Source organism: Stegostoma tigrinum, chromosome 3 (assembly GCF_030684315.1).
Source record: "Stegostoma tigrinum isolate sSteTig4 chromosome 3, sSteTig4.hap1, whole genome shotgun sequence".
In the NCBI taxonomy this organism is placed as follows: domain Eukaryota; kingdom Metazoa; phylum Chordata; class Chondrichthyes; order Orectolobiformes; family Stegostomatidae; genus Stegostoma; species Stegostoma tigrinum.
Window position 1 is genome coordinate 93,132,597 of NC_081356.1, and position 15,227 is coordinate 93,147,823.

Sequence of the window (15,227 nt, forward strand, 5' to 3'; positions counted from 1 at the left end):
GTCTGAATTAACATTATCCACATAGTCTCTGGCCAATTCATCTGTTTAGCCAATTTCTCAAAGAAAATGAAAAAGGCTTCTACATTTTTTTCACTGAGTTTTGGTAATGTTTTGACATATTTGTATATAGTCCTATCACATCTTTGGCTATGATGGGTTTGCTCATCATCCCTCTCCTCCTCACTAAGCCTATCTTCTATCTTCATCTCCATCCTTTTAAATTGACTTTTCTGTTTAATTTGCAACTTCTGAATTTCAAACTCTCCCTTTCCTCTCTTTTTCCTTTTGACTTTCTTCTGCTTGTAACCGTAATTCAAACCATTTCAGTTCCCCTTCTAATCCAGTTGTCTAATATTCATTTTATTTTTCTCTAACTTCACTGCAGTTGCCTGTTTTTCTGATATACCTAAATGCTTGACCAACACTGTTACAATTTCAGTTTTCCTCATATCTCTAATTAAACCCAATTCTAGCCTGTTTGCTAAGTCTGAAAGTACATCCTTCCTCTGTCTTTTTAAAATGTTCTTGGCAAATTTTGGAATCATCTTCAACCCCAGAACTTCTTTAGCAATGTTAAAAGCCAATACCCCAACTTTTAATTTAACTGACCATAAGTAACCGAAATTAAACAGATTTTCCACCTCTCACCTAAATTTTAGTTAATCTAGGATGCTAATCCCCATATCTGTTTAAACCTGCTGGGACCTTTCGTACCCAAATCTGTTCAAGTTTGTCCAAATCCATTCGGATCCCATACACGAACCAGCCAGATCCTGGACATGAGCCTCCAATCTGTTACGAAGTGGAGGTAACGGAACCACCCAGAAATGCTCACCTCTCCTCAAAAACTGTTTTTAAAGATAAAGTGTGAAAAGTGGTATAATCTGCCTCTCATCCCCCAACCTGTTAGAAAGGAGTGGTTAACTAAAATGAATTCTTTTTACTCACTCAATAAATCAACAATTAACAATTTATCTACCTAACTTTAACAGTGAACAAATTAACAAAACTACTAACAATTCTCTCTTAACCACTAACCATTCCCCCATAAAACAAAACTCTAATGGTTTGCTGTTCCAATAAATGCAGGTCCCACTTACATAAGCGAAAATTTGAAACAGCTATAATTTCAAGAAATTAAATTTAGGATACATATTCCGGAATGCTTTGTGCTCTGTCTGCTGATCCTCAGTCAGGAACACCTTTCTCCGTTGAATTCTTGTGTCAGGAATATTCACTAAGAGTGCCGTAATACCTTTAGTTAGATGATAGAATTCTCTAAGCTCACAGAATTCCGAGAGAGTCAGTGATTTTCTCTTTAGAGCTGAAGAATCGTTAACTCTAATAGATGACAGTTGCTCTCACACTGATTTTCAAATGCCGCCTTCTTTTATACCCTTGATGACCTATCAGTTTCTTATAATAGGATTGGTCCTATGTTGTCAAAACCATTAGATTTAAATTTAATTGGTTTTTAGTCTCTAAGTGTCTGGTTGACGTCAGTTGGCTGATATTCAAACTGGTTGCCTGAACAAACTACTACCTGGGTTGGCAATCATAGAGCCCGTAATGTAAATGTTTCAATTTCAAGAATCATGTGTGCACCTGCTGTTTAAGGGCAACTAGGACAGGTAGTAAATACCAACTTATTAGGAATATTCACATTCCATGAATTAAGTTTTGAAGAGTAGAAGCAAGCTTCCAGCTTCTTCCCTTATTGATCCTAGGTTTCTTCTCCAAGGCATTTAAAAGTTTGGGAGGGGCTTAGTGAAGAAAGAGAATGAAAAAAAAATAAACATGATTTTTAATCATCATGTGCCTAATCTTCATAAACGTATTCCTGCACATTTTCCTTTGTAATAGTAACTGTCACAAGGAATTCAATAATACTGGAAGGGAGAAACGAGTGGAGCAAGGGAGTGGGACAGTTGTATAGCTTTTATATGAGGAGACAAGAAAGATGCTGACAAATTTCTGTGTTGTAAAATTTGATGGATTGGTATTTCTTGCAAAAGACCAAAATCCACCAAATTGACAAACTTCACTGTAACAAAATATAAATTTGCTTTTCTGTTGCTATGTTAATCTGATTTGTTAACTTCTGAGACAAAATCTCAAAATAAGAATTGAGATTTCAATTAACAACAAAAATGTGTGTGTGATATAACCAAACACTTTATTAACACTTTTGGGAATTAAGAGTGACATGGTATGTTAAGTTTACATCATGTAAACAAAATGATATTAGAAAGTAAATGAAATAAATATGTAACTTTAAAAAATCTGCAGAAATTTCATACATTTGGCATACATTATAGCAAATACCAAATCATTTATTTATGCACAAAAATATACAAAATCAAATGCAAATAAGCCCTGCTATTACTGGTTTTCATTCATTAACAAAACCTATTAAAAAAATGTAAAGGCAAGGTAATATTACACTTTAATTTTCAAGTCATTAGTTCATTAATAACCTGTCAGGATAATTCGAGACCTTCCAGTCAGACCACTTAGAAAGTTGTCTACATGTTCCTTGATTATATGCAGATTATGATAGAAGAGGGTTGCAGACTGACTGGTCTATTTTTTCCTATTCAAAATACTGTCCTGATGCTAAGTAAAAACCAGGAGTTCACAGGACATCTTCGAATCTTTGACAACATTATGTTAAGGTTTATGATTAAGTTCAGAATGGAAAAAAGAATGAATTTATAACTTCAGCAGGGACTTTAGTGCAGAACAAGTATTTATTTCTTACCCAAACTAAAATAGCTTATTTATTCATTTACTTGTATGTTCTTTGAGAGACCCTGTAGATTTTGTTCACAAAATAACAGAGATTATGATTCAGAAGCAATCCATCAACTGAAATTTGGGGTGACCTGAGAACATGAAAGGCACATGTCTTTTCTTGAAAACCAAATTCTTTTATGATTTCAGAAAAGCTTTTGATTGTGTCGCTTGCTCACAAGGCATGGAATTTGAGGCATTTAGATTAAATACTGGTGAAATCAGAAAACAATGTTCTTGAATGTAGGCTCGGCAATAACAAAGGGGACACTCAAGTAGTCAGGTTGCTAAGTGGGAAACAAAATTTGGAGAAGGTATTAAAAAGTATAATTAGAGCTATAGCAGTCTGGGCTACAGGAGAAGAGTTGATTATTTCGTGGACAGCTCACAGAATCAAAACACAACACTGTAACAACTATAGGCATAGTTAACCACATATTGGCTTCACAAGAGGTGATGAGGCAGCTCTCATACATCCATATTTGGTGTATGATGTACAATTTTGATTGCCAAAGAGTACCCAGCCATTGGAGGCACAGCAGGAAGTAAGGCAGCCATACTGAGCATAACTTAGATCATGTCAGCCGGTAAGATGTATCGAAGAGCCTGGAATTTTTTTTTAAATGGAAAGTCAATGGGACAGATTGGCCACATTTCATGATCTGCCATATCATTTCCTAAATTCCTGTTCATAGAGGATTCATGTAGGATACTATTCATCACGGTATTTGTAAACAAACAAATGATCTTTAAATACTGTTTCAATGAGAATAGTTCGGAGGTTAGTGATTTATCACATTCAGATTCAACCTTGGTCTGCCTCTTTCTTTTAAAGTTACTAGGCATTTTATATTTTGCCTGATAGAACACAAAGTTACCTACATCCCAAGGACTGCAGCAGTTCAAGAAGGCAGCTCATCAGCTCTCAAAGGTAATCACGGATGAATAGTAAATGTTAGCCTAGCAAGCAATGCCCCATAATGCACAAACACAAGAATAAAACCAATCACATTGAAGAGATGACAATAATCTGGAGGCTTGAAGTATGCAAGGACATATACTTGTGAAATTATAATTTTAAGAGGTAGGTTACATGCCTGGGCAATGGAGGCAATTGATTTTTTTTAAAAACGTGTTTGCACTTCATTATGATAACAATAACGACAGAACAATTTTAAGCCTGAGAACAACACAAGTGCTCCTAAATATTCATGCAGTATAAATCAAATTATTCCAACCCTTTGCTTTGAATTCTTTTTTATGCTTGTTTAAGTCAGAATCAGTTGAAAGACCTGACACATTTTAGCACCAAAGATGCAATAAACCAGTCTATTTTCACTTAGAATATATTACAGTTCAGAATAAATAGTGATCCCTGTCAATAATCATTATCTGAAACTGCTGACGTAAATTACCACCAGGGAAGATATTTTGACATGTTCTTCTCGCTCTTTGCTACAAGACTTGCATAGGTACATGAATGCCAGTGCAACCACCAACCTAAGTGCATATAAAACAAGATTTGTTTCAATTAACCAGTCTAAAGTGACCAGCGCTAACTGATGAATGCTTATTGAGGCTAAAGTAGAACCCATTTATCTTCTTTGTAAACAATATTTCTTATTTGAATTCCTTTACATGTGCAAAACAAAACCCTGCAAATGACCTGAGGACACATAGAACAATCCTGCAGGAATGGTGAACACTTTCACAGTATGCATTAATTGCATAATCCGGCAGACACAACTAGTATGTAGCTTCATCCATATTATCATCACTTGCTTCGTAGTCATCTCCATCATCAAAGTATGATGCAATGTAGTCATTTTCCTAAAAACAGTGAAAATCATTTTTCAGTTTACTTTCTACAAAATTGCATTCAATATCTTATGATCCTGAGCATGTAATTGCCAATAATGAAATAAAATTACAGGTGATAGACAATTAGTTATTAATTTGTATCTCCAAATTGTCATGATGCTCTAAAATATGGACCACAGATTCTTAAAAAATCAACTAACTTCAAAGCCTGGAACTTTGGCTCAAGAGAAAGCCCTTAAAAAGGAGATGGGATGGTCTAAAGTGGCCAAGGTCAATGAGAATTTACAAAACATATCTAACTACCATGACAAATTGTTGAGGACACCCTGAAGAGGAAATGCTAAGTGTAATTATGTAAACATTGAAAATCATCATCTGCAGTGTACACCTCAAAGAAACCTTGAAATGCTTTGGGTGGGAGAGGGAGTTATGCCCTTTACAAGAAAAGTGGACATTGCGTTTAGGTACTTGAACAGTTGAAACAGCTAATCCAAAACACAAAACTACTATAGGTATTTCTAGACGAAGACTGAAATCTGAAACTTGCAGTGCAAACAGCAGCATTGACGGACTACTGTAACTATTTTGTTAAAAGCAGAGGGTTTCTTCTCCTCCATCTTCTCAGAGAGGCCATAATTATAAGCTTGCATTGTCGCTACAGAAGTAACATCTTGTAACAAAGGAACTCTTCGGAAGTAGAGTACTTGGTTCTGCCAAAGGTGATCAACTGTGATAGAAAACTACCTGTGAACAGAGATCTTTTAAAATGTGGAAACCGACTCCTTACACTACCTTCAGGAGACCAACTGAACCAGATAGCTTCAAAACCCACTAGAATCTTTAGATCAACATCAGAATGTATAAATCCTTCATCTGAGAACTGTAATTGTTTTACAGTTCCACCTTACCTTACCCTGTGCTTTGTTCTGTTTGCTTATATGTTAGTATATGTGTGTATGTTATCAATTTCAGGACATCACTTTCAGTGAATATTTGAACTTTTTCCTCAGTAAGTTTCCAAAAAGCTAACTCAGTTTTATTTGTCCAAGGGGGTCTGTCTGGCTTGGTTCTTAATAGTTATAATGAAACTACACCAAGTACATACAGAATTGAAGAAAAAAAATACATTTGTTGACAAATTTCAAAAACTCAGGGTTGAATGCTACATTTTTGGGTCAAGTCTGAGTTGAGTTGTGTTTTTTTTTGGCAAGTTTTGGCAAGACTTGGGGTGGGATGCTCCCAAAGTCAAGATCAGCGTCCTGAGACTTCTCATTTGATTTAGCCACAAATCTTGCCATTGCTCTGAAATGCCAAACTCAGTACTGGAAAGAGGATTTTTATTCACCTCTCCAGACTTGGTAGTAATAAGTACAAATAGAAACTTTTCTGATCCATGGTACATAAATAGCAGAAATGTTAACAGGGTCATAGACATGCCAGCCTTGTTTCTGAACAATGGCTGAAATGCTAAGTACTAACCTCTTCACATTCTTCCTCATCATATTCTTCTTCCGCAACTTCATCCTCTTCGTCACCTTTATCTTTCTCCTTCTCTTCAGTTTCTTCATCAGATTTATGTTCTGAATCCTTCTTCTCTAGAACCTACAGAAAACAACTATTTCTGATGAAGGGTCTAGGCCCGAAACGTCAGCTTTCCTGCTCCTAAGATGTGCTTGGCCTGCTGTGTTCATCCAGCTCCACAACTTGTTATCTTGGATTCTTCAGCATCTGCAGTTCCTATTAACTCTATCATCAGTACAAGTGGATATTGTTTTTTCTCACTTCGTGAGTTAAAACCGTTAATCCAGAAGTAGTAATAGTACTAGAATATTGCACATTCTATAAAGGCAGCAGGAAGACAGGATCCTTTAGCCATATGGATTACATTTGTACAAACAACACAAAAAGCACATCCTCCATTCAAATAACAGAGATAACATTCAATTATGTACGGTACAGAATTTAAACAGGAAACATTGAAAATCATCATCTGCAGTGTACACCTCAAAGAAACCTTAATTTAAACAGCATGTCTATAAGCAAACAGGAGCTTCAATGTTCAACTAAATGTTTACTAAGCAATAATAACTATCCACAGGTGCACTATATTGACCTTTATTTATCTTTACATTGGTGCCTCAGGCTTGCTGTAGTGTTCCAGTGAGGCTCAGCTAAGAACAGCATCTTAGAACATAGAACATAGAACATAGAACAGTACAGCACAGAACAGGCCCTTCAGCCCACAATGTTGTGCCGACCATTGATCCTCATGGATGCACCCTCAAATTTCTGTGACCATATGCATGTCCAGCAGTCTCTTAAATGACCCCAATGACCTTGCTTCCACAACTGCTGCTGGCAACGCATTCCATGCTCTCACAACTCTCTGCGTAAAGAACCTGCCTCTGACATCCCCTCTATACTTTCCACCAACCAGCTTAAAACTATGACCCCTCGTGCTAGCCATTTCTGCCCTGGGAAATAGTCTCTGGCTATCGACTCTATCTATGCCTCTCATTATCTTGTATACCTCAATTAGGTCCCCTCTCCTCCTCCTTTTCTCCAATGAAAAGAGACCGAGCTCAGTCAACCTCTCTTCATAAGATAAGCCCTCCAGTCCAGGCAGCATCCTGGTAAACCTCCTCTGAACCCTCTCCAAAGCATCCACATCTTTCCTATAATAGGGCGCCCAGAACTGGACGCAGTATTCCAAGTGCGGTCTAACCAAAGTTTTATAGAGCTGCAACAAGATCTCACGACTCTTAAACTCAATCCCCCTGTTAATGGAAGCCAAAACACCATATGCTTTCTTAACAACCCTGTCCACTTGGGTGGCCATTTTAAGGGATCTATGTATCTGCACACCAAGATCCCTCTGTTCCTCCACGCTGCCAAGAATCCTATCCTTAATCCTGTACTCAGCTTTCAAATTCGACCTTCCAAAATGCATCACCTCGCATTTATCCAGGTTGAACTCCATCTGCCACCTCTCAGCCCATCTCTGCATCCTGTCAATGTCCCGCTGCAGCCTACAACAGCCCTCTACACTGTCAACGACACCTCCGACCTTTGTGTCCACTTGGGGACTGTGCAGCCTTCAGCACTCAATAATGAGTTCAATAATGAGTTCAATAATTTTAGGGCCTGACCACCTTGTGTGTCCTTTACCTACCACCACACCCCATCATCACATGGATTGCTTTCATTATAGCCAACCCATTTTCACACAGGAATGGTCCCCATTAATAGCTTATCTTTCTCCCCAGCTCACCATTATCCAGTCCTTTAACTGCCCAACTGCTGTTTTCTCTCTCTGGGCTCCATCTCCACCTGTTATTTACTCCTTTAATCCCCCATCCTACCTTTCCCAACCTGAGAGGACTAGAACACAACAAAGCTGAAAGGGCAGCTCAGTGGTTAGCGCTGTTGCCTCACATTGCCAGCTTTGGTTGACTGTATGGAGTTTTCACATTCTCCCCATGTGTATGTGGCTTTCCTCTGGGTGTTTGGGTTTCTTCCCACAGTCCAAAGATGTACAAGTTGGGTGACTGGCCACAGGAAATGCAGGGCTACAGGGACAGTGTGGGATGCGCGGGGGTGAGTTGCTCTTTACAGAGTCAACTTGAGCTTAAAGAATGGCCTGCTTCCACACCGTAGGTATTCTATGATTCCTTCACAAACTTCCTAGGCTGAATGAATCTCTGCTCAGACCACATTTGAAATCCTGGGAGCATTTCTTGGCCCCTTTTCCAAGGATGGATGTGCTGATGTTGTAAGGGGTCCAGAGAAAGTTCACAAAAATGATCCTGGGGATGAAGGACTTGTCATACGAGGAGCAGTTGAAGACGCTGGATCTGTACTCCATAGAGTTTAGAGGTAACATCTCACTGAAACTTAGAGAATACCGAGGGGTTTGGATAGAGTGAACATGGAGAAGATATTGCCCGAGTAGGCGAGACTAGGAGCTGAAGGGATAGTGTCAGGATGAAGGGACAACACTTTGGAATTGAAAACAGGAGGAATTTCTTCAGCCAGAGAGTGGTTAATCTGTGGCACTCATTGCCACAGCCTTCTGTGACAGCCAAGTCATTGAGTGCATTTAAGACAGAGATATGTAGTTTCTTGACTAGTAGGGGGATTAAGAATTACAGAAAGAAGACAGGACAATGGGGTTATGAAACATATCAGCCATGATCGATTGGTGGAGCAGACTTGAGGGGCCTGAATAGCCTAATTCTGCCTCTACAACTTAAAGCCTTATAAGTCTTATAAATACTGGTCTTGTTAACAATATCCATAAGCAGAAAAACAAAATAAAAGCTCTAAGCAAAGTGCAGAGTTTTCAAAAGGACAGACTTTTCAAAAATTATATACAGACATAAGGAGGATGTAAAGGAGGAAGTGGCAAAGTTTATAGAAAGGTCAGGAGGAAAAGAAGTTTCAAGGAGAAAATTTAGTAAGTGGCATCAGAGGCATTTTCATTTGGCCAAATAAAAGTTGGGCTAGCAGGGAAAGCAGTTATGGCAAGAAAACCAAATGAATGAACATGGCTACTGAGCAATATCTAAGTAAAGAATGTCAGTACTTGCACATTAACTGGCAACGCATTTTAAATGGAGTCAGGAAACCCGAGGGACACATTTGAATGCATAGGGTGGATAGGATGTCTCTTGATGAAATTTGGTTTTAGGCAAGATAAAGTTCAGAATCAACTGTTATATTAAAGAGCTATAGAATAAAGCAGGGAATGATAAATAACCTTATGAAACAATTTTTATCTTTATCATACTGATGACAAATTCAAAATAAACAACATTGTATTAAAAGGAATAGACTATGCAATCATAACAAAACGTGTTTTCCTTAAATGAATGGTTGTGGTAAGGGTCTTGTCTGGAAGGATAAAAGAATAAGTCATGATTGTTTGCAACTGCAGTCACAAACAGATCAGATAAAAAGGAAACACGTTAAGAAAATACGGCCATGCAGCCAACCAAGCGTGCTTCACCATTCAAATTAGATCATGGCTGATCATCGCATCACACTGCAGGGAAAGTGGCATTCTTTCCACATCTTTTGATGTCATCAGTCTCCAAAAATCTAAGTTACTGAATTGATAATGTTAATTTCATTTGTTAAGATACAGCATTAAGTCACAGAATGGCTACTAAAATACACATGCAATTCTATTTCTCACCTCGAGTGTCTGTATTATTTCCTCATTAGATTTGCTAATGACAGTTTGAGGTTCTTTGGGTTTGGAAACCGTTGGTACAGTTTCTGCAACGTTGAATGAAATTGAATAGAGAAAGCAATAAATAGTTGTCTGTTCTATAAGATCTACAATCTGCAATTAAAGAAAGTTACATTAGTTGTGAAAACTAAAAATGTCAACTTAATAAAATATTTTTCACTAGCTGTCATTCTAATCGCCCCTAACTCCAAATACTGTTTGATTAGCACATAAATCATTTCATCATGGTTTACTCCAGTTATTAACATTTCCTTGACAGACAAAACATTCCATTTGCACAGTTCCCACAAAATAAATCAGCAGCTGTCAATGGTTCTATTTGAAAACTCATCTATGCATTGAGAACAGACAGTGACTTGTGCAGTAATTGCTTGGACAACTGAGAATGCAAAAGGTGGAGTAGATTAGATTGGGATACTAATGAAGGTCATTCTAATTTTCTTGTGTCATTTATGTGGCATCTCCGAACTGCTGAATGTCGAATTTCACCACATTTCAAATAAAAAGTATCCTTAGTATAACTTACATACATCGGGTCAGAATCACACAGCATGGAAACAGACCCTTTGGTCAAACTGGTCCACGCTGAACATAATACCAAACTAAACTAGTCCAACCTGCCTGTTCCTGGCCCATATCCCTCCAACCTTTCCTACTCACGTACGTATCTAAATGTCTTTTAAATGCTGTAATTATACCCATATTCACCTCCTCAGGAATATACAGCATACAGATTTTAGATCCTTTCAAGGATTTTACCAGACTTGCTGAGTTTCACCAATAATTCCTGTTTTTGCTTGTTTTTTTCCCATATTTGACACTTGGTTTTGCCTAAATATATCAAACAGTGCAAATGCTACTATAATCAAAAAGGCAGCTTTAACATCTGTAGCTTTTAAGTTCCAGTAGTTCTTCCACTATTCCGTTTTAACTTGTAGCTCAAGTTCAGCTCTTTTAAACACTGAATATTAGGCAATATTCCACATCTTTGCTTTTGTTTGAAGGTTGTGTACAAGTAACGTGTTAATGAAACATGAAAGGTTAATCAGCAAGTTGGTCTCCAACAGGTCATGATGCTCTGGTTTAAGGTTAAAAGCTTACTTCAGATTAGTTCATGTCAAACTTAAGTACTTTACAAATGAAATTATGGTAGCATAATACGCTGCAGTTAAATAGAATGCACAAAAAGAACATTGTGGTGTGTAGCTCCTAACTATGATCTTTTACCTCAAGCCACTAAATTCAGATGATTCACTGTGTAAATTTGTGCTGCAAGAAGAAAGGAAATGTCTTTGCAGCCAGTTTACACTACCATTATCATACTATGAATGGTGTTTGGATGCACACTGATTATAATAGGATCAATACAATACAACTCAGTTCATCAGTCCAATTCCGTTGAAGTCAAGTTTAAGAACTGAAGTTTCCCAATGCATACAATACAATTTCAGTTTGGTGCAAAATGACGTTTAACTAAAACATTGGTCCAGCTGAACTAGGCTTGTAGTTTCACTTATCTAGTAGTGCATTATTTCTTAAACGTCTTTGTAGTACACGAGCATACTTGGGGCGTTGCTGGTAGAGATCATACAGTAGAGAGAGTCATTACCACTAGTTACAGATTGTAAACAGTAGGAATGTAAAAGCAAATGAATACATTTGTCAAAACCGTAATGCATATTATGTTCAATTTGGCAAATGTCCTTATTAAGAACGAAACAACAAACTTTGTAAGTGGCTTGGTGCAAAGTTTAAGAATGTTTCTACCTTATATTTTGCATTCATGTACACCTACTAAGGTAAATCTCCCAAGCTGTTTCAGAGATAGTAGGAACTGCAGATGCTGGAGAATCTGAGATAACAAGGTGTAGAGCTGGATGAACACAGCAGGCCAAGCAACATCAAAGGAGCAGGAAGGCTGACGTTTCGGGCCTAGACCCTTCTTCAGAAATGCATTTGGATGCTCATAGGACAAGTTATGACAGGAGAGAAACAGCTTGGGCGTGAACACGGAGACAGAGAGAGAGAGAGACAGAGAGAGAGAGACAGACACACACACACATACACACACACAGAGACAGGCTTCGATAGTGGGATAGTATAGGCAATCTACCAGGATCATGAATTAATGTGCCTGCCCATCTCATATGCTTCATCCAAATTTGAATGAAAGCCCTACCCTAATACTCAACAATAGAATCATACAGGACAGAACAGTCCCTTTGAGTGCGTACCACCAAAAATACAGTAAGCCTCCACTAATCCCAATTTCTAGCACTAGACCTATAGGCTCATCCAAGTCTTTTAAAGGTTTTCAAGTCTTCTAGCTCAACATCCCTCCCAGGAAGTGCATTCCAGGCCTTTACCAACATCAGGGTGAAGACATTTTTCCTAAAGTTCCCTCTAAAAATTATGGTCCCTTGTTATTGACCCAATTAAAGGGAACAGCAGCTTTCTATCCACCCTTTCCATCTCATTCGTAACCTTATGCACCTCAGATCAGGTCCTCCCAATCTTCCCTGCTTAAAAGAACCTAAGCTTATCTAGCTCTCTTTGGAGCTACAATGCTCCATCCCAGGCAACATCCTGAATCTCCTCTACATTCTGTCTAGTGCAATCACACCCTTCCTATAGTGCAGGTATCAGGTACCGGAACTACACACAGTCCCCCATCTGTGGCCTAGACAAAGACCTGTACTGTTCTGAATTAATCTGCCTGCTCTTATATTCTACATCCTGACTAAAGCAAGTGCACTGTATACCTTAACTATCCCACTAACCTGTCCTGTGGCATTCTATGTGCAGCCATCCCCAACACTCCCTTGTTTCCAAGCTTCCTAGAGTGCTGCAATTCACTGAGTCCTCTCTTGTCTTGTTAAATTCCACCTGTTCCAGATCTGCCCAATCCATCTGTATTCTCCTGTGGCCTGATACCTTCTTCATTGTTAACCGCCTAGTCAATTTTTGTGTCATCCATAAATTTGCTTATCATCGCCCCTCCATTCTCATTTATATTGTTTATATCTAATCAGAAATAATAAAGGGACAGAGCACGGCTTCCTATGCTATGCTACTGGACACTTGCTCCATTTACAATCAGCCTGTTACCACCACCCTCTGTCTCCAACCACCAAGCCAACTTTGGGTTCAACTTGCCAAGTTGCCCTGGCTCCCTTGTGCTTTCACTTTCTTTGTCAGAGTCTCACGTGGAACTTTGTCAAAGGCCTTAATGAAATCCACATCAACTATATCAACTGCACTACTCTCATCCACACACTTAGTCAACTCCCCAAAAGAAATCAACCAGATTTGTTTGGCATGACTTCCCTCTGATCAAGTCTTACCTCTCCAAGTAGAGATCAAGTCTCTCCTTCAGAATTTTCTGCAACAGTTTTCCTACCACTGACATGTGATGTACTGGTCTGTAATTCCCTGGTTTATCTCAACCATGTTACTTGAAAAGTAGATCCACTTTAACAGTCCTTAAGTCCTCTGGCAACTCCGTGGCCAGAAATGAATTAAAAATTTGGATTGGGGCCCTTGTGACTTTTTTCCCTTATCTCCCATGGCAGCCTGGGATACATCTCATCTGGACCTGTGCATTTGTCTACTTTAAACCAGCAAAAAAAACCCAATACTTCCTCACTCCCTTCATCAAACTACTCAAGCACCTCACAGTCCATCATCTTCTTGATTTCTGCAGCTACATCCTCCTTTGCCAGTGTAAAAGACAGACATGAAGTACTCATTTAACACTAACAATGTCCTCTGGTCCCACACACAATTTCCCTCTTCATCCCTAATGAGCTGTACCCTTTCCCTGGTTATTCTCTTCCCTTTGATATACTTGTAGAATACGGTCATTCTCCTTAGTGTAACCTGCAAGTATTTTTTCATGCTCTCCAAATTACTTTCATACATTTCTCCTCAAAATACTGTAAGTTAAAGCAGACAACTTACCGGATCACATTAATGCTGATGAATATATGCAGAAGTTGAAAATAATTAAAACACTTTTCATAAGTAACTTGGAATAGAAAATATTTTATATTGATTAATTTGACAGTCTGGGTCCAGTACAGCCTCCAGAATTTTCATCAGGGGTCAATGTCGTTGCATTTTCAAATCTCAAGTACTGGTCCCAAGCCTTGTCACATTTCTGACAGGACCTCCCAACGAAATATTTAAGTTGCATATTAACTTCGAGGTGAACCAAGACTTGCGATTGTGTGTCTCAGCTGCGAGACTGAACTATCAAGACCACAGAGAAAATAAGCTCTCATGTACAAGACGTCCCAAATGCATGGAAACACATCACAGTTGCCCCAATTACATCTGTATAATATCAGTTGCTAAACTCAGGAGCTCTCTTATGATAAATGAGAATCAGCAGTTAATCTTCAGTTTGAGGTCATTGGTGTTTAATGCAGGCACCTTCAGGCACAACGGGCATTGGTTAAGTGGTGGGGAGAAGACTTTAGATGGAACAACTAGAAGCTAGTTCAGAGGTGTTTAAGTAATGCTTTGGAGGAGGAAAAAGAAGTGGGGGAAATTTTACTCCCAGTTGAGTTAAACTGATTAGATGTACAATGGTAGACCATAGGGGAGGGAGGGAGCAGGGAAGGGGGAACACGGAGGACAAAGAGAAGTGGCCTGTTGGAGGGATTCGGGACAATGGATAGCTGCGGAAATGAAACAATGCTGAGTCATGTGAAACATTTAAACAAAGGGCAACATTTCCAACCTTTGGGACTTACGTGGAAACACAGCAAGCACACAAGAATAGTGGAGGTACATGACAAGTACTTGACAGAAGGATGCAGACATTTGGAGAGTTATTATTACAGAAGAATTTAAGGAAGTAAAAATATATGTGTTATACCAGGAGGAAACAGAGGTTTGGAGAGAGTGAAGATTTTCTTTGGACTAATGGATCAAATGCGTAGGTGAAGCAGTGGTTGAGTTGTGTAAATCAACTGCTGCTGAGAAAATGTGCCCACGAAAAAGGACTAGATGTTGAAAATTAGGAATTTGGACCCAATCGGGGCCGACAGTACTTTATTTCCATCATCCCCTCCCAGGGCAGATGTAGAAGGAACTTTTAAAAATCTAGCAGTTATGTAATCCCTTTTACCTACGAAAGATGCTTCAATAAGTTTAAAAATGAGAATAAAAATACGTAGATACTGAAGATTATGGGTAAGCTGTTGGTTAGTACTGTTAGCACATATGACTGTCAATAAGTATTTGTAATTCCCAAACTGCTATTCTTTCGCTGAGAGCAGTTGGAGTATAACACAGAATGATGCCAATGGTGTGGCTATGGTAGTGTGTACAGGTCTGCCTCCTTGCCTTTCAT

General features: G+C 38.6%; 1 protein-coding gene across 2 annotated transcripts in view; it reads right to left on the reverse strand.

Annotated features, from left to right (window-relative positions):
• Positions 1-2,350: 2,350 nt before the first annotated feature.
• Positions 2,351-15,227, reverse strand: part of polr3g (polymerase (RNA) III (DNA directed) polypeptide G) — a 29,117-nt gene continuing 16,240 nt past the window's right edge. For both annotated transcript variants that reach the window (XM_059644756.1, XM_048526289.2), the window contains 3 exons: positions 9,812-9,894; positions 6,094-6,216; positions 2,351-4,623 (listed from right to left, as the gene is read on the reverse strand). In XM_059644756.1, coding sequence (XP_059500739.1) covers positions 4,540-4,623; positions 6,094-6,216; positions 9,812-9,894 — 290 coding nt within the window. In that variant the 3' untranslated portion in view covers positions 2,351-4,539. The remainder of the gene's footprint in view (positions 4,624-6,093; positions 6,217-9,811; positions 9,895-15,227) is intronic.